The 19,512-nt window shown below is 42.7% G+C and overlaps 3 protein-coding genes across 5 annotated transcripts; 1 reads left to right on the forward strand and 2 right to left on the reverse strand.

Annotated features, from left to right (window-relative positions):
• The first annotated feature begins 185 nt into the window (after positions 1-185).
• Positions 186-7,400, forward strand: LOC125722439 (basic proline-rich protein-like). 3 transcript variants are annotated; one of them, XM_048998600.1, is made up of 3 exons: positions 186-453; positions 599-732; positions 5,974-7,400. In XM_048998600.1, exons 1-3 carry the CDS (start codon positions 440-442, stop codon positions 6,432-6,434), a joined length of 609 nt encoding a protein of 202 aa, XP_048854557.1. In that variant the 5' UTR covers positions 186-439; the 3' UTR covers positions 6,435-7,400. The 3 variants fall into 3 exon arrangements, with proteins under 3 accessions (XP_048854557.1, XP_048854558.1, XP_048854559.1); XM_048998601.1 differs by adding an exon at positions 3,939-4,837 and having other exon boundaries at positions 411-732; XM_048998602.1 differs by lacking the exons at positions 186-453; positions 599-732 and adding exons at positions 844-937; positions 3,939-4,837.
• Positions 6,731-8,419, reverse strand: LOC125722410 (kelch-like protein 10; the record flags this gene model as incomplete). The annotated part of the gene is made up of 5 exons (XM_048998563.1): positions 6,731-6,738; positions 6,800-6,893; positions 7,268-7,490; positions 7,523-7,780; positions 8,310-8,419. Coding segments are annotated over 5 exons (693 nt in total), but the record flags the coding sequence as incomplete, so codon positions are not given.
• A 4,800-nt stretch (positions 8,420-13,219) lies between these two features.
• Positions 13,220-17,561, reverse strand: LOC125722435 (kelch-like protein 10). Its single transcript, XM_048998593.1, has 6 exons — positions 17,386-17,561; positions 16,334-16,823; positions 15,348-15,959; positions 14,678-14,827; positions 13,683-14,043; positions 13,220-13,595 (listed from the first exon to the last, which is right to left on the reverse strand). Exons 1-5 carry the CDS (start codon positions 17,544-17,546, stop codon positions 13,738-13,740), a joined length of 1,719 nt encoding a protein of 572 aa, XP_048854550.1. The 5' UTR covers positions 17,547-17,561; the 3' UTR covers positions 13,220-13,595; positions 13,683-13,737.
• Between the last annotated feature and the right edge of the window lie 1,951 nt (positions 17,562-19,512).

Here is a 19,512-nt window from a genome sequence, read left to right on the forward strand (position 1 = left end):
ATAAATAAATAAATGTTTTCATATTTTTTCTCCTTCGCTACGTTTCTAAAAATGAAAAACAAAAAAGGTCCTTTACATGTCTGTCAGGAACGAGGTTTAAGTTCGCATCTTATTCCCTAGTTTCCACCTTAGACATAAGCCATTGAGCAACAAATGTCCACAGGACATTATTTTATGGGCTAAATCTGGTCGGCCCGTTGTGGCAATTATTTGGAACAAGACTATTCCTTGAAAACTGGGCTGGGCGGTCCGTCTGTTTTGGTCCACATTTAGCACAAGGCGGACGTATTTTTCGGACCGCATATATCCCCAATACAGTCATGAAAACGTATTGCAGCAAGTGTGGAATTATCACAATGATTATTGTGCTGTGTACAGTACACTTCACCCAAATCCTGAACGCTATTGCATATAATCGATTATATATTATAGAGCAGTTATGTTACAATCAAGGTACAGTGTGCAATATCACTCCATGAGCTATTGTCCATTTTCCTGTTTTATGATCTTTTCTTGAGAAATCGTTTTTTTATTTTATTTTTTGTAATTCCTCACTTTTGCCGACTAACTCCTCCACGTTTAATATATTTCCGTGCAGGTTTTTAAGTTTGTTTTCCTGCAGTTTCGCGGCACCCATCGTTCTTGCGCACCCCCACACAGATGGACGAGTTAAGTTAGAAGTGGATGGGAGTAGCGGCAGGACAGATATTCCGAGGGCACCCATTGAACGATGTGAGTAATTATTATTTCTCGTTAGAATTCTCACTTAACACAGAATGTTGTGTTTGGCTGAAGTTTAAACAGTCGAGCTGAATTGTGGCAAGATAAGCTGAAGCTGTTCGCGTCCGCAGCTAATGCTCGCGCCATGACTAGCCAGCACATAGTGAAATGGCGAATGGATTTGGCGACATTTTCCGTTTGAATTGAGCACAGAGAGGTAGGTGGTGTTTTATTTGTGGCCCTGCTTTTACAATGGACGTGTAGCAAAGTGAAGTTGGGATCAGCTTGCGTCTTTTGCAGCTAACATCACACTCGATATAGCCTAGCCGCAGTGTATGGTGGAATCGTCATTTTGGGTGTACACAACGCAAGAGCGCAGGAGTGTTTATATATATATATATATATATAAACAATTCCACTCTGGCTGAGTTTTCTTCTTATTATTTTTCATGCTATACTATATACAAACTTTTTACTTGTATATCTTAGGATATAGTTTATTGTGACAATATAAATGATAGGAGAGAACTACAACAGCAACGAGTGTGGGTTCGGGCGGGTAGGGGATAACGTTTTCATAGTTGGGATTAGGGTTTTGCCCATAGACTTGAATGCAGAGTCCCCATAAAGACATCTAGCACATCTTCTTCTTTGTGTTCAGGAATTGCTTCTTGTAGGTTAAGTTAGAATGGTTTTCACTGTTCTTTTGTCTGGAGAACAGGCTGATTAATCACAGTTGAGTTTTGTGGGCAATCAACCATATAAATATCTACATATATATATATATATATATATATATATATATATATATATATATATATATATATATATATATATATATATGTTTGTGTGTGTGTGTACAATAGTGTGCAAAAAATCATAAGCAGTCAAAAGAAATTGTGTGATGTCACGATTGTTAGGGTCTGTATCAGCTAATCACTGCTGTTAATAGCAGCTACTGTAAACTACTGTTAATATAACTGCTAATAACATAACAATTTTACAGTTTTTTTTGTGTAATAAAGCCTATAATGTAATAATGTGATGCCTTTTTTATTCAAATATGTTAGTATGATATTGGTAAGTTATTACTGTATCAGCCTTTATTACATTAAGGGGGAAAATTAGCACATTATTGGCAGTTATTACATTAATGGTAGACATCATATTATATATGTCTAATGCACGAAGCATTAACGTTAGATATGCTTGTACCACAACTTATTAGGCAAGAGATAAGTTCTATTGCCCATTTTCATTTCAAACCAGCTTAACATTTACAGCATAATTAATTACAAGTTCCGATGTAGGCTACCATTCACACACACAATTGGAAATAATAAAATGCCTGGACAGAGCAGATACAGCCATTGTAGCCTTCGCTCCTGTCTGCTGCTGTATGCAAATCTCACTGAACCCTTAAAGCTGGAGCAGAAGTGATGTCTCTGACTAATTGCTGGTTGTTAGAGACGTACTCAGAATAATGAGAAATAAAGTAAGAATTGTGAGGGAAAAAAAAATCAGAATTTTGACTGAGTAAGTCAGAATTCTGAGATAAATGTGTGTTTTTTTTCTACTCCAGATGGCAGAAAACTCTAAAATCAACAAAGCACAAGAGTCATAATTCAGAATGTGTTCATTTAGATCAGAAACAGCTCTGTGGGATGCTTTCATCTAATCAGACTGTACCACATGGTTCATATGTAACACTTTTCTGGAGACCGCAACAAATGGGGGATTCTGAAACTGCCCGTTTGTTTGGAAAATTCCAGTCACCCTGAGTGAAAAAGGGTAGAACTCTCCCTCCTGTCCCACTGGCCTATGATTGATTGCCTGATAGCAGGAAGAGACGGTCTATAGGGGAAAGTAACCTTCAGTTTAACTCACAGAAAGACAATAAATAGTAGCACTTAACAAATGAGAGAATATCAATTGACTAGGACAAACTGAGATGAGCAACAGGAAATATAACTGTAAGCTGATAAGAGAAAAAGAAGGTGAAGGGGAAAATGGAGGGAAATTTGCTGCTTCTGATTGGATGCAAGCATGCAGGTCAGCTGATCCACCTGAATATTTCCAACTCAGCAATCGGTGATGAAGGGTCAGTAGATTGGCTAAGTGCTGGAACCAGAAGCAGAAGCTGGCTTTCATGCTCAGGAGGGTCCTGTGGCATGAAACCTTAGCCAGTTCTTTACGGATATGATGCTCCTTTAGGGGGTGCCATAGACATTCGGTCTGCATATATATTATGTTTTATCAGTGTTTCTTGTGGACCCTCAGACAGTCCATGTTTTTGCTCTCTCCCAGCACCAGCTGTCTGGCAAGGAGCAAAAACGTGGACGGACTGGGGGTTCCTGTGGATCAGGTTGAAGAACATTGTTCTGTATTGTTTTTGTTAAATGACTGATAATCAGAATTTATTTTTGGGGCTTTGGCTGCATCTTGGTTATAATGTTTAATTGAGATATGAATTAATATGGAGAACACCACACACACGGCACAAATTCTATGAAGATACTACTCATGAAATTAATATGATACCACATGTGATAAAAATACAAATATAAGGGCTTTATTTGTATGAATAAAGCATTTCACATATCTAACACATGTGTCCCCAACAACCGTAGCCAGATATTAAATCCGTTCTAGAAGAGCACACTCATTGCTTGCTGTAAAAGCATGCAGGAGGTCCCAGCTGAGCTCTGCTATAGTTGTGCTCTGTGTATTATTCATTTGGCAGATGCTCTAAGACAGAGAAATGGTTGGAGAGAACAAGGCAATTAACAAATGCATGCAAACAAGTGGCATGTTACCCAACAGGAGCAAACCGCTACAGCATCCGATAACAAAGGAAAGCAATTGTCTTGCCATAATTGCATTTTGATAGCTGTTCTAGTGCCTTAACCTCTATGCTCTGACTCCACTGTAAGGTCCAAGTTCTGTTCCCTCAGTCCATTATTCAAGAGGCATTTTCCTTATTTTGGTGAATGTTTCTGATTCTTGTTAGTGTCCACTGTTTCTGTTGATTAAGTCCAGTGCTGCTAGCCACACCGGCAGATGCGTAACCTGGTTACCCACCAGGCAGGCAGATGGGGGCAGGTGGGCGAGGTGCAGCGTACTGTACGATGCGGGGGGGCACTGTGCAGCAGCTGAAGTTCCTCTTGGGCGTAATCATGTCCTGCGCACGGTACCAGCTGCCTTTCTCTGCATCATAGCATTCCACCTTGGCAGTGACTCTGAACCCATCAGACGCCCATTGCAAACAGCAAGCCGTCCAGCACTGCGATGCCGAAGTAGCTTCTTGGTTTTGTCATGGGAGGAGCAGCGTGCCATTGGTTAGTTGCAGGGTCATAAACCTCCATACTCCACACTGGATGAGCCCCGTTGGTACCGCCCACCTGGGAGACACCAATGGTAAGTGATCACTCAGGTACCAAACGGATAAGTAAATATCAGCTTTCTCAAAGTCAGGAACTCTTAAGGAATTATCGCCCTATAATAGCAGGCTGCACAGAACCTCCCATTGTCTATATAGGACACAAGCTTATAACTAATTTGTGTTCAACATACATGTCAACATAACTGCAGTGAAAAAAGGGGATTTGGGCAACAGAAAATCTGTACAATTCAGTGAAAACTGTCATCCATCAAAAAAAGATATGAGATATAAAAAAAATCATATATTTTGCTTTTATTATTATTTTTATTAGCACTAAAAATAATACTTGTAGTCAGACCCTGGAAAAAACAACAACCAGAGCAATTATGTGTGGAACTACAGAATATAACTGTAATCAAAAATCTAAGCTTTACTACCCAAGAATATTCGTTTATAACCCTGATATGCAGGGAGCATACAGTATGTGTATTGAGATGGGCCTTCCCAGCAGGTGATTTTATCCACTGAATTCTTTTGTTTGATTTAAGCGCATTACAATCTGTGACACAGCAGCAGTGACAAAAAATATGAGTCTCAGATAAATCTTGAGATTTGACTCCTTTGTTTCAGAGTACAAGAAAGGAATCACTCACCACATAGATCTTTCCCTGATATGCCGCTACTCCAAGGCCATGTCGGCGAGTGCTCATTGGGGTGATCAAGGTCCATTCGCCCGTGAGTGGATCATAGCACTCGGCAGTGGAATTAGTCTGAGCTCCCTTGCTACCCCCACAAATATATATCTAGGAAAAATGGTTCAAAAGTGATGTGTGTTATGCTGTACATGATTGGAGATGGAGATCTAGAAAGCGTAAATGTACATTTAGCTAATGGATGTTTAATCCATCCATCTTCCATAAAAGTTTATTCGGTACAGGGTGGTGGTGAACCTGGAACCTACCACAGGAAGCATATGGGCATTGGTAGGGAATTTACAGTTAGTTGTGATCATTTCCCTTGTGAACCGCAGCTTAATCAGCTAATTAAGTTCACTAGGTTTGTTTGAATAGGGAAATCTGCAAATTGTTTAGGATTCTGACCCTCCAGGACTGGAATTGGGTAAAGCTCCTATGTTAACACCAGTTATTGTATCTCACAAGTCTTGGGCTGTGGGCAAAATTGCAAAAACACAGAGCTGGACACCACAGCACTGCCCAATGTGCCACTAATGCAGAGCAACAATGCAAGGTCATTTATGTTTTATCTAAACACTGACGTTTACTGAACTTAACAATTATGGATTGAAATCAAGCATTTGAAGACAAAGCGAGCTACTGAGTATGTAACATAATCAATTTCAAGGGGAAAATGAGGGTAACCACAGTCAGACGCCCTCCTATTAACCTACCTTTCCATTCAGGGTGGTGGCACTGGCATCCTGTCGCTTCTCGTTCATGGGCTGGATGATGGTCCATTCGTTGGCTTCTTGGTCATATCACTCGATTATGATTAGAGGCGAGAAGCGTAAATGGCCACCCATTACATAGATGGAACCATTAATTACGGCCACGCTAACATTTCAGTGGCACCAGTGCATCGGTGCCATGTGCTGCCATGTCCGTGCGACGGGGTCAAATCTGCGTACAATTGTGGCCATCAAAACCCCCAAAACAATACACGAAGCCATTTAAGTACACACTGCCATGGGCGGACTGGCGAGTCTCCTGCCCCTCCGTTACATCGACCCAGTGGTCGGCCCGGGTGTCATAGGCTTCAATCCAATTGGTTTTGCGGAAATTCCAGCCACCAATGGCCAATAAGATGTCAGCGGGCAGGAGTGGGCGGATCAGTGGCCTTTCTTTTTCTTTTAGTGTGTGTGGGGAGCCACAGCCCCATCCCTCAGGACATGAAGCAGACACGGAGGAGGCCCGGAACCCAGACCGCCAGAGGCCCCCCAGGGCATGGGAGCCCCCGGAGGACCACCGCAGGGAGAATAGCAGCCCCTCACCCAGAAAAGGGCAGAGGAGAGCTCCGGAGGGAGGCCATCCGGCAGCCACCGTGCAGGAGCCCCAGGGGGCCGTGGCGGCGAGCCCGCAGGCTCCACTGGCGGCCGGCCCCACCACGGCAAACCAGGCCCTGGGCCCAGAGATCCAAGGGCCCCCCTACCCCCCAGCAAGGGCCCGACAGAGCCAGGAGGGCCAAATCCCGCCAGGCAACCGCCGAGGGCGAGCCAGCACCCACCCGAGCACCCAGCCCCGGACATCGAGAACCACCAACGCACCAGCGGCCGGGGGCCCCATCCACCGGCAGGGAGTGTGGCGGGGGGGAATAGAGCCCGAGATGTTATTTCGGGTGGAGTCTAGGACCCAACCTGACACATGCGTATAGACAAACAGGCACACACATACACAAGCATACGTTCCCACCCTCATGCACACATAAACAAATATTTACACATTCACCCAACATAGAGATACACAGAAATGAACGCTGTACACATACTCTCACTCCCCATATATACTCTATGTGGACCCCATTTTTGTCCTCTGGCGAGGAGACCAGAAGACCACCCCAGACCCCGCAGCAGCCGAGAAGCGCACCAGCCCAGACCCCGACCAGACGGCCAGATCAGTGGCCTTTCAAAGTCAGATTGTGGACTTTTATCGTCGAGATCATATATGATCTTCAATACATCACTGATAATTGGCCTGCACGCCGCATTGGCCTTCACCAGATCGTTAGCTTTGACGATCTTCATAAAGTACGCCGGATCCATACGAGCCATGCGAACCTACACAGGAAACAAGAATGAGAGAATTTCCATGAGTTCCTTTGTGCTTTCTGTGAATCTCTGGAGATGAGCAATTTCTAACATTAAGAATACAGCAGTAAGTGCAAATTTTAATTTCTTTAGCTGAAGCCATTTACATAGAAAGTCTCAGATGTGTCAGCTAACACTTGTTTAATGTAAGATATTTGAGTGTGTTGTTTTCCATTATTTGTTACACTCTCCTCCCAGGTGTAATACCTGGAAGCCTTGGTTGTAGACTTATCGGACATGGAAATGGAGGTTCGGTCTCTAGCTACAGTAATAAGGACTTCACTCAATGAGCATTCTATTGTTATATACACAAGTCAATGCGAACATAGTATAACTATACTCACCTTGGGCAACAGAACTGAAATGTGGGCCTCTCGGGTGGCAGGCTCGTGCTCGATCCACTGGAGGATGGCCTCAAACACCGCATCTTCCTGTTTCACATTCAGCTCATCCTTCTCAATAATGTCGCAAAGTTCTTGCAGGGACAGATCTATGAACTCCTCTGAGATGCTGGCAACCTCCTTGAAGTTCTTAAGGATAAAGCTGAAAACAGACTGGTGCAGCTCGTTGGCAGGAAGGAGGCAGGGAAGGACGAAGCAGGGAGGTAGAATACGGGGAAAAGGCCAATGCAGTTCTGAAGGCAGAGCTGCTCATGCAGGAAATCACAGCAGCGCTGCACGATGCCCAGGACACTGAGATAATCAGCAGCTGCCAGGAGGTTCTCCACATTGTCAGCTGTGATGACCACAGAGTACGTGTAGGCGTACTCTATGACCTGCCTCAGTGTTTCTGGGGAAATGCCTGGGAGTTGGTACTCTCGCTTTCCTGAATCACTCCAGCCACTGGCGAACAGAGCCCTGAAACACAATCCAGAAGTGACTCATCTAATAAATATGGGTTTTGCAGGCAAAGTTAAATAAGGGGTTTTCTAAATCTTCTGAACCAGGGACCCCCATATGGAAATCAACCAGAGATAAGGACCCTCTGCTACAGATGATCAAATAGGCATCTAAGAACTAGGGACCAGGGGCTTTAATTCTTATTTTTCCAACATTAGCTCCCCCTTTAATATTTTTCACTTGGGCTGGTGGCCAAGTGCCCCGGAATACTTTGTTTTGCCTGTTTGACATGGTCCCCTTTTCATATCTATACCATTATTATTGTTGTTATTATTATTATTATTATATGTTAAAAGTTAAGGTGGTACACTTAGAAATATTTCTGATCAGCACTGACCTACATTAACATAATTTAATATAATATATATTAATATAAACGTTCTGTCATCGTAGAGCCTTATTGCCAAGGAGAAATCATTGCTAACGAGAGATAAAAACTGACTCCTTGCTGTTTTGGCATCGTCATATATGGGTCACAGCTACTTACTGGAAGTAGGAGCTACAGCCACACAGAATCACTCTATGGGCATTGAACTTAACACCGTCTGCGATGAGGACCACATCACAAAGCTGTCCTGCCAGCCGAAGCTTGTTGAACACTTCGAACGCCGGGGACATCAGTACTCGCTCCATGTCGTGTGCCATCATTATTCAAAAATGTGGATGTCTCGTCTCTTTCTCCTTTTTATATCATGTAATGACCAGCAACGGACGTGTACATCAGCATAGTGACGATATGTTCTAAAACGCAAACACTGCGCTTTTGTGTCAGTGTCCTAACATACTGATTTTTTTTATTTTAATTCATCTATATTTGCGATTCGAAATTGATTGACCAGATAGTCATGCGCCCTGCTTTTTATTTTTAACAAAATGTGGAAGCCAATGAGAGACTTGCCGATCAAGTTTTCTAACACAGCTACTTTTGAAAAACCGACTTATCCCAGATGAGTTTCACCGGCATTAACTCATTCAAGATGAGGCATTTGATCTCAGATAATTTAATATTACGTAAAATACACCGGTAGGAAAATACCCCGTTACAAATTTATTGTGAAAAAATATTTTGTTTGCACAATCAGCTGTACAAGAAGACCAAGTGAAATGTTTTTGGTACATGTATACTATGTTCATCTCAGAATTTATGTTTTAGTTTTGCATTATGTATGAATAGTCAAATCACAAATTCCCCAGATTAAAACACCAATAAATCTAAAATTATTAAATGTATAATATTTTGTCCTCCTGTCTTTTCACTTCGGTTAAGATTCCACAAATTAAAAAAAAATGTACCCTGAATGTACCCTTCACATCTATTTCAGCGAGGCTGCAGAATCATGTGTCGTTAATCGACGTGGGAAATTGCAGCGGGAATGAAACCGTTTCATTTTCATTTGAGAATAGCTTCGTATATTATGTATAAGAATATAAGAAATTCACAAACGAGAGGAGGCCATTTGGCCATCAAGCTCATTTGGGGAGAAGTTAACTAATAGCTCAGAGTTGTTAAAATCTTATCTAGTTCTGATTTAAAGGAAACCAGGGTTTTAGCTTGTGCTACACTAACAGGAAGACTATGCCATACTCTAACTACATGCTTTGTAAAGAAGTGCTTCCTCAAATTTGTTTTAAAATGTCCTCCCGCTAATTTCCAGTTATGGCCACGAGATCTGGTATTTAAACTAATATTAAAATAGCCATTTGGCTGAACAGCATCCAGACCTGTTAGAATCTTATACACCTGGATCATGTCCCCCCATAGTCTCCTTTGCTCGAGGCTAAACAGATTCAGCTCAGCTAACCTCTCCTCATAAAACATTCCTCTAAGACCAGGAATTATTCTCGTGGCCCTATGTTGCACCTTTTCCAAGGCAGCAGTGTCCTTCTTAAGGTATGGTGACCAAACCTGCACACAATATTCTAGGTGGGGTCTTACCAAGGAATTTATACGCTGCTCAAAAAATTAAAGGAACACTTTGAAAACACATCAGACATCAATGGGGAAAAAAATCATGCTGGATATCTATACTGATGTAGACTGGGTAATGTGTTAGGAATGAAAGGATGCCACATCGATTGATGGAAATGAAATTATCAACCTACAGAGAGCTGAACTCAAAGCCACCACGAAAATCAAAGTGAAAAATGATGCGGTAGGCTAGTCCATTGGCTGTCATTTTATTACAGTAGCTCAGAATCATACTCAGTAGTTTGTATGCCCCCCACATGGTTGTATGCATGCCTGACAATATCGATCCATGGTCCTAATGAGACCACGGATGGTGTCCTGGGGGGATCTCCTCTCAGATCTGGACCAGGGTATCTCACAGCTTCTGGACAGTCTGAGGTGCAACCTGGTGCCATTGGATGGATGAAACATAATGTCCCAGAGGTGTTCTATTGGATTTAGGTCAGGCGAGCATGGGGGGCAGTCAATGGTATCAATTCCTTCATCCTCCAGGAACTGCCTACATGCTCTTGCCACATGAGGCCGGGCATTGTCGTGCACCAGCATAGGGTCTAACAGTGGGTTCAAGGATTTCATCCTGATACCTAATGGCAGTCAAGGTGCCGTTGTCTAGCCTGTAGAGGTCTGTGCATCCCTCCATGGATATACCTCGCAGACCATCACTGACCCACCACCAAACCGGTTGTACTGTAATACGGTGGCCCTCAGCGGCTGGATTTACAGTGAGAAAGACTACCCCAAATGCAGTGGAACAACACGTATTTATTTTCCATGCAGCTCTTCTTACAAGCATCTCACACGTCGAGCGTCTTCACAGCAAAAAAGAAAAAAAAAAAAACCCTCTAATGACAACTGGCAGCCTTCAATACTTTCAGCTGTCACAGACTAAACCATTCTTCCACTCACAGGTAATTTCTTAAATCCCCCCCTTCCACCATAGTACACAACACATCAACCTACATAAATAAATACACAACTACATTTCACATTTTCATATTAATAAACATCTTCCTCTTTAATCTTACCCAAAAAACCCATATTATAAAACCCCAAACCCCAGCACAAAAGATTCCCCACCCTTCCTTAAGCCATGGTCTCTCCCGGAACCTTTAAATGGTGTCTGGACCCCAGGGAAATATTTGCCCAAACACCTTGGAGAGAACACAGGAAAGAAAGGTGAGTAACTACATCTTACAATTACTTCTTTGCACCCCCTTTAATTCTAGATCTTTCACCCCCACCCATCTGCATTAGTTGTCCTTACTGGTAAACCTTATTCTCCCTCAATAACCATTCCTTTTCACAGACACCACCACCTTCCTTGATGAGGAGCCGCTGTGCAGTATCTGAAACAAGGCTACCAACTGATTTTAAAATTCCCAATAAATATTCAATAAATAAACTTTGTTTGCAACTGTTCTGTGCAAATCCATGGTTAAAGTCCGAAGCTAAATAAAGTGCTGTTATTAAAAAGGAGGATGTGCTGCTAACGTGCTATACAAATTACAATATAAATAATAGTAAGGGAGTCCTCTTCCTTACACTGGTCATGCTGAACAATGCTGCAGGCAGCATAATGTTCTCCATAGGCTCTCCAGACCCTTTCACATCTGTCACATGTGCTCAGGATGAACCTGCTCTCATCTGTGAAAAGCACAGGGTGCCAGTGGCAGACCTGCAAATTCTGGTATTCTATGGCAAATGCCAATCGAGCTCCATGGTGCTGGGCAGTGAGCACAGGGCCCACTAGAGGACGTTGGGGCCTCAAGCCACCCTCATGAAGTCTGTCTCTGACCAAACAATCAGAAACATTCACACCAGTGGCCTGATGGAGGTCATTTTGTAGAGCTTCAGCAGTGTTCATCCTGTTCCTCCTTGCACAAAGGAGCAGATACCGGTCCTGTTGATGGATTAAGGACCTTCTACGGCCCTCTCCAGCTCTCCTAGAGTAACTGCCTGTCTCCTGGGATCTCCTCCATGCCCTTGAGACTGTGCTGGGAGACACAGCAAACCTTCTGGCAATGGCACGTATTGATGTGCCATCCTGGAGGAGTTGGACTATCTGTGCAACCTCTGTAGGGTCCAGGTATCGCCTCATGCTACCAGTAGTGACACTGACCGTCGCCAAATGCAAAACTAGTGAAAAAACCACCAGAAAAGATGAGGGAAAAATGCCAGTGGCCTCCACCTGTTAAACCATTCCTGTTTTGGGGGTCGTCTCATTGTTACCCCTCTAGTTCACCTGTTCATAATTTCATTAGCACCAAAGCAGCTGAAACTGATTAACCACCCCCTCCACTACTTAACTGACCAGATCAATATCCCAGAAGTTTAATGGACTTGATGCTATACTCTAATTAAAAAGTGTTCCTTAAATTTTTTTGAGCAATGTATAATCGTAGCATCACTTCCCTTGTCTTAAACTCCACACACCTAGAGTTGTAACCCAACATCCTATTGGCCTTTTTATTGCTTCCCCACACTGGCGAAAGTGGGACATGGAAGCATCAACATACACACCGAGATCTTTCTCATAATCAGCTACCTTTATTTCAGTGGGACCCGTAAAATATCTGTACTTTATATTTCTGCTCTCTGAATGATTATCTTACATGTATCTACTGTATGTTAAATTTCATCTGACAGGTATCAGCCCAGTCGCTAATTAAATCCAGATCCCGTTGTAGCCTCTCCGCTGCTAGATCAATATCTGCTACGCCACCCACCCTGGTGTCGTCTGCAAATGTAACCAGTTTACTGTATGTATTGGTGTCAATATCATTAATGTAAATTGGGAACAGTACTGGTCCTAAAATTGAACCCTACGGTACCCCACTATGAACACAGACCCACTGTCATGCCCGGCTCATACGATCGTTGTGTGCCACGCCCCCTGATTATCCACGTGTGCTTCCCCTATCATGCCCAGCTGTACCTTGTCGTTTCGCCATGTCTTTTGTCTATATCAGTCCACATCTTGCCCTGTCCGATGTCCGTCATTGATGTTAGTGCTGTTGTCATGTCCCGTTCTGCCCATAGCCGTCTTCCCCCTAATAAAACCCCAGTTTTCCCCGTATTCTACCTCCCTGCTTCGTCCTTCCCTGCCTCCTTCCTGCCAGCCTGCCTGTTCGCACACGCAAACTCTGACACCCACAATATAATATTGTGTACAGTACATACTGTAATCAATCCAGAGGTAACATCACTTCTCCAAATTCAAGTTGCCAGTTATGTTTACTGTAGGTCCCAGGGGAAGGGGCTGCACTAAACCAGTATTTCAATTGATTACGAAAAACCTTAGTGCTTAATTAGTAATCACAGATGGTTGCAGCGGAATTTCTGAAGAGAACCGTCAAACGAGAACGAAGGAGTATATTCAAACAACATTTATCCAAAATGGGAAATTTATGACGCTTTCACAAACTAGATAATATAAAAAAGAGAACTTTATTTTAAGTATGCAATGTCAGGAGAAGATTCAACTCCGACCTCCAGCAGAGCTTCTCCCATGTCCTGGAGGACGCAGGGGACATTGAGTCCGAATGGGCCTTGTTCCATGCCTCCGTTGTGGAGGCGGCTGACTGGAGCTGTGGCCGTAAGGTGGTCGGTGCCTGTTGTGGCGGCATTCCCCGAACCCGCTGGTGGACAGCGGTGATGAAATGATGGAATGCGGCTTCGGCGGTCGTCGAGGCAAAAACTCAGGTGTGGGAGGAGTTTAGCGAGGCCATGGAAAATGACTTCCGGACAGCCTTGACTTCAAAGACCTCGATCCCACCAACACACCTTCCAATGAGGAAGCAGAGTCTGGGGAAAAAAAGAGGTGTCAATAGAAACTCACTGTATATTATAGGGAAAGAATTCGGGGTTGGGGGTGTAAATGAGGTTACGTACTGGGCATGCTGTTGTGGGCAGATGGGTTTCTCTCCTCCTTGGTGGCCATCAGGGACTAACGAGGTGAAGCGTATTTTATGATGCGGGGGTGCGCAGGCACTACGCAGCAGCTGAAGTGTTTTCTGGCTCTGCTCATGTCCTGCGCACGATACCAGCTGCCTGTCCCCGCATCATAACACTCGACCTTGTTAGTTACCCTAAACCCATCGTGGCCGCCCATCACAAACAGGAGGTCGTCCACCACTGCGATGCCAAATTCACTGCGCGGTGTGGACATGGGGGCCACAGCATGCCAGCGGTTTGTGGTAGGGTCATAGACCTCCATGGTCTGCAGGTCATCAGGCCTGTTGATACCGCCCACCTGAGAGATGCCAAAGATTCATTATCACTTGGTTGCCAAAAGGATGGGCAAACATCAACTTTCCCAAAGTCATGAACTCTTAAGCAATTTTCACCCTATGAAAGCAGGCTCTTTAGAACCTCCCATTGTCTATAAATGACACAAGCTTATATACACATGTCAACCTATATGCAATGAAAACATGGATTTGGGCAACAGAATACTTGTATGATTCGGTGAAAACTGTGAGCCTTCAAAAATGACTCCTTATGCTAATATATTTTGCTTTTTTATTGTTATTACTTAAAACGAACACTTGAAGCTAATCAGACACTGAAAAAAACAACAATCTGACCAATTATATCTGGAACTAGGGAAAATAATTAATAAAAAATCTAAACTTTACAGCCCGAGCTAGTAGCAGAGACCCCCAGCAGATCCATTTATAACCCAGAAATAAATGCAGGGAGGCTAAAGAGGGTAGCATATATGTTTTTTATGTGTATTAAGATAAGCCTTTGCAGCAGGTATTTCTGGCATTTAACTGTTTTGTTTGGTTTAAATGCATCACAATGAAAGACACAGCAGCAAAGACAAAAAAACCATGAGTCTTACAGGTAAAATGTGAGATTTGACACAGAAAGGAATCACTCACCGCATAGATCTTCCCTCTATACGCCGTGACTCCAAGGCTGTGACGGGGAGTGCTCATTGGAGTGATCAAGCTCCATTCATTAGTGAGGGGGTCAAAGCACTCCACTGTAGAAAGGCTCTCTGTTCCATTGAAGCCCCCACAGATGTATATCTATGAAAAACAATTTAACTGTGAACACCGTTATACTGTATATGACTGGGGTTTGGAGGTTACAGATGAAGTTCATTGTGACTCAAAAATAAAAGTATATGCTATGCATAGTGTATGACAGGGTTCCCCAGTTCCGGTCCTGGCGGAACACAGTTTGCAGATTTCCCTTCTCAAACACACCATAAACAGCTAATTTTCAGGTTTAGTATGGCTGTTTGAAAAGGGAAATCTGCAAAGAGTTTTGAATTCTGCTCCGCCAGGAACAGAATAAAGGAAACCTGACATGGGAACACCATTTCATCTATCTCACAAGTCTTGGATATGACACCACAGCACTACCCAATGTGCCCCTAATGGAGACCAATAATGCATTTATGCAAATACTTAAATTTATTGAACATAGTAATTATGGATTAAAATCAGCAATCTGAAGAGAAAGAGAACTCATGACTGTGTAAAATACTCAATTTCAAGGGGAAGATGAGGGTAAACACAGTCAGACGCCCTCCCATTACCCTACCTTGCCATTCAGGGTGGTGGCACTGGCATCGCTTCTCCTCTCATTCATGGGCTCGATCTGGGTCCATTCGTTGGTTACTGGGTTGTACCGCTCAACTTTGTTGAGGGGCCTGAAACCAATATGGCCACCCATGGCGTAGATGAACCCATCGAGCACAACCACACTAACATTACAGCGATGCCAGTGCATGGGGGCCATCTGCTGCCATGCTCGTGTTATCGGGTCATATCTGCGCACGGTATTAATGAGGTGTTGGCCATCAAACCCCCCAATGCAGTACACAAATCCATCATGGTACACCATGCCATGACCAGCTAGGTTGCTCTGCTCCTCCTGCGTGATATCCACCCAGCGGTCGGCCCGTGTGTCATACGCATCGATGCAGTTAGTAGTGCCCATGTTCCATCCACCGACAGCCAGCAAAACGTCAGAGGGCAAGCGTGGGCGGATCAGCGGGTTCTCAAAGTCAGAGAGTGGACTTTCATCATCAAGATCATAGATGACCTTTAAGACATCGCTGATAATTCGCCTGCACGCCGCATTGGCCTTCACTAGATCGTTGTTTTTGACGATCTTCATGAAATATTCTGGATCCATACGAGCCATGCGAACCTACACAGGAAACAAGAATGAGAGAATTCCCATGAGTTCCTTAGTGCTTTCTGTGAATCTCTGGAGATGAGCAATTCCTAACATTAAGGATACAGCAGTAAGTGCAAATTTTAATTTCTTTAGCTGAAGCCATTTACATAGAAAGTCTCAGATGTGTCAGCTAACACTTATTTCATGTAAGACATTTGAGTGTGTTGTTTTCCATTATTTGTTACACTCTCCTCCCAGGTGTAATACCTGGAAGCCTTGGTTGTAGACTCATGGGACATGAAAATGGAGGTTCAGTCTCTAGCTACAGTAATAAGGACTTCACTCAATGAGCATTCTATTGTTATATACACAAGTCAATGCGAACATAGTATAACTATACTCACCTTGGGCAACAGAACTGAAATGTGGGCCTCTCGGGTGGCAGGCTCGTGCTCGATCCACCGGAGGATGGCGTGAAACACCACATCCTCTTCTCTGACATTCAGTTCATCCCGCTCCATGATGTCACAAAGTTCTTCGAGCGTGAGTTCTAGGAACTCGTTTGATGTGATGGCAACCTCCTTGAAGTTCTTCAGGAGGAATTTGAATGCAGACTGGTGCAGCTCATTGAGGCAGTAGACATCTCCGATTTTGACAAGCCCAACACAGTTGTCAAGGCAGAGATGCTCATGCAGGAAGTCACAGCAGCGCTGCACGATGCCCAGGACACTGAGATAATCAGCAGCTGCCAGGAGGTTCTCCACATTGTCAGCTGTGATGACCACAGAGTACGTGTAGGCGTACTCGATGACCTGCCTCAATGTTTCAGGGGAAATGCCTGGGAGTTGGTACTCCCGCTTTCCTGAATCACTCCAGTCACTGGCGAACAGAGCCCTGAAACACAATACAGAAGTGACTAATCTAATAAATATGGGTTTTGCAGGCAAAGTTAAATAAGGGGTTTTCTAAATCTTCTGAACCAGGGACCCCCAAATGGAAATAAACCGGAGATAAGGACGCCCTGCTACAGATATATCACATAGGCATCTAAGAACTAGGGACCAGGGGCTTTAACTCTTATTTTTCCAACATTAGCTCCCCCTTTAATATTTTTCACTTGGGCTGGTGGGCAAGTGCCCCGGAATACTTTGTTTTTGCCTGATGGACATGGTCCCCTTTTTATATATTTATACCATTATTATTATTATTATTATTATTATTATTATTATTATTATTATTATTATTATTATATGTTAAACGTTAAGGTGGTACTGTATACTTAAAAATATTTCTGATCAGCACTGACCTACATTAACATAATTTAATATAATATATATTAATATAAACTTTCTGTCATCCTAGAACCTTATTGCCAAGGAGAAGTCATTGCTAACGAGAGAAAAAAACGGACTCCTTGCTGTTTTGGCATCGTCATATATGAGCCACAGCAACTTACTGGAAGTAGGAGCTACAGCCACACAGAATCACTCTATGGGCGTTGAACTGAACACCGTCTGCGGTAAGAACCACGTCACAAAGCTGCCCTGCGAGCCGAAGCTTGTTGAACACTTCGAAAGCCGGGGACATCAGTACTCGCTCCATGTCGTGTGCCATCATTATTCAAAAATGTGGATGTCTCGTCTCTTTCTCCTTTTTATACCACTCGAAATGACGTGTACATACGTTCTAATATGCAAAAACCGCACTTTTGCGTCACAGTGTTCTAAGATACCGTAACGTTTATTTTTAAATCTATATTTGAGATTCGAAATTGATTGGGGGAGAAATATTTTCTATGCGCAATCAGCTGTACAAGAAGAATAAGTTAAATGTTTTTAACATCACTTTTGGAAAATGTATACCGTGCTTATCTTAGCATTTACGTTTTGTATTATGTGTGAATTGTCAAATCACGAATTCCCGAAATAAATAAAATAGTTCCTTAATTAATAAAAAAATGTTTTCATATTTTTTCTCCTCCACTACGTTTCTAAAAATGAAAAACAAAAAAGGTCCTTTACATGACTGTCAGGGACGAGGCTAATGTTCGTATCTTATTCCCTAGTTTCCACCTTAAACATAAGCCACTGAGCAACAAATGTCCACAGGACATTATTTTATGGGCTAAATCTGGTTGGCCCGTTGTGGCCTTTATTTAGAACAAAAATGGTCCTTGAAAATTGGGCTGCGTAGTCCGTCTGTTTTGGTCCACATTTAGCACAAGGCAGACGTATTTTTCGGACCGCAAATATCCCCAATACAGTCATGAAAACATATTGCAGCAAGTGTGGAATTATCACAATGATTATTGTGCTGTGTACAGTACACTTCACCCAAATCCTGAACACTATTGCATATAATCGATTATATATTATAGAGCAGTTATGTTACAATCAAGGTACAGTGTGCAATATCACTCCATGAGCTATTGACCATTTTCCTGTTTTATGATCTTTTCTTGAGAAATCGTTTTTTTTTTTTTTTTTTTGTAATTCCTCACTTCTGCCGACTAACTTTAGTTTAATATATTTCCGTGCAGGTTTTTAAGTTTGTTTTCCTGCAGCTTCACGGCACCCATCGTTCTTGCGCACCCCCACACAGATGGACGAGTTAAGTTAGAAGTGGATGGGAGTAGCGGCAGGACAGATATTCCGAGGGCACCCATTTAACGATGTAAGTAATTATTATTTCTCGTTAGAATTCTCACTTAACACAGAATGTTGTGTTTGGCTGAAGTTTAAACAGTCGAGCTGAATTGTGGCAAGATAAGCTGAAGCTGTTCGCGTCCGCAGCTAATGCTCGCGCCATGACTAGCCAGCACATAGTGAAATGGCGAATGTATTTGGCGACATTTTCCGTTTGAATTGAGCACAGAGACGTAGGTGGTGTTTTATTTGTGGCCCTGCTTTTACAATGGACGTGTAGCAAAGTGAAGTTGGGATCAGCTTGCGTCTTTTGCAGCTAACATCACACTCGATATAGCCTAGCGCAGTGTATGGTGGAATCGTCATTTTGGGTGTACACAACGCAAGAGCGCACGAGTGTTTTATATATTTATATATATATAAACAATTCCACTCTGGCTGAGTTTTTTTATTATTATTATTTTTCATGCTATACTATATACAAACGTTGTACAAGTACATCTTAGGATATAGTTCACTGTGACAATATAAATGGTAGGAGAGAACTGAAACAGCAACGACTGTGTTTATGTAATTATTTAGGTCTGTGTATAATATCTTACTGTATCTAAAATCCCAAAGTAAATTAATTATTTTTACCCACCCACACACACAAGACATATTAAGGATTGTACATTAACATATTTTATCATAAAAAAAACTGTTGTCCGAACCATACTGAATTTAACTGGATATAGATATATGCACACACAAACAAACATAATAACTAATATATAAATTGGAAGAAATATAACTTTACATATAAAACAAGCACACACAGAAGTCAAAATATGACATACATATAAAATGTATGGTCGGTTGATTGCCAATTTCTCACCGGTACTTGTGACTAGTGACATGGTGTATTGCAACAGCAATAAAGGGTTCTCATCATCATC

The sequence above is a fragment of the Brienomyrus brachyistius genome, unplaced genomic scaffold (assembly GCF_023856365.1).
Source record: "Brienomyrus brachyistius isolate T26 unplaced genomic scaffold, BBRACH_0.4 scaffold38, whole genome shotgun sequence".
Lineage (NCBI taxonomy): Eukaryota > Metazoa > Chordata > Actinopteri > Osteoglossiformes > Mormyridae > Brienomyrus > Brienomyrus brachyistius.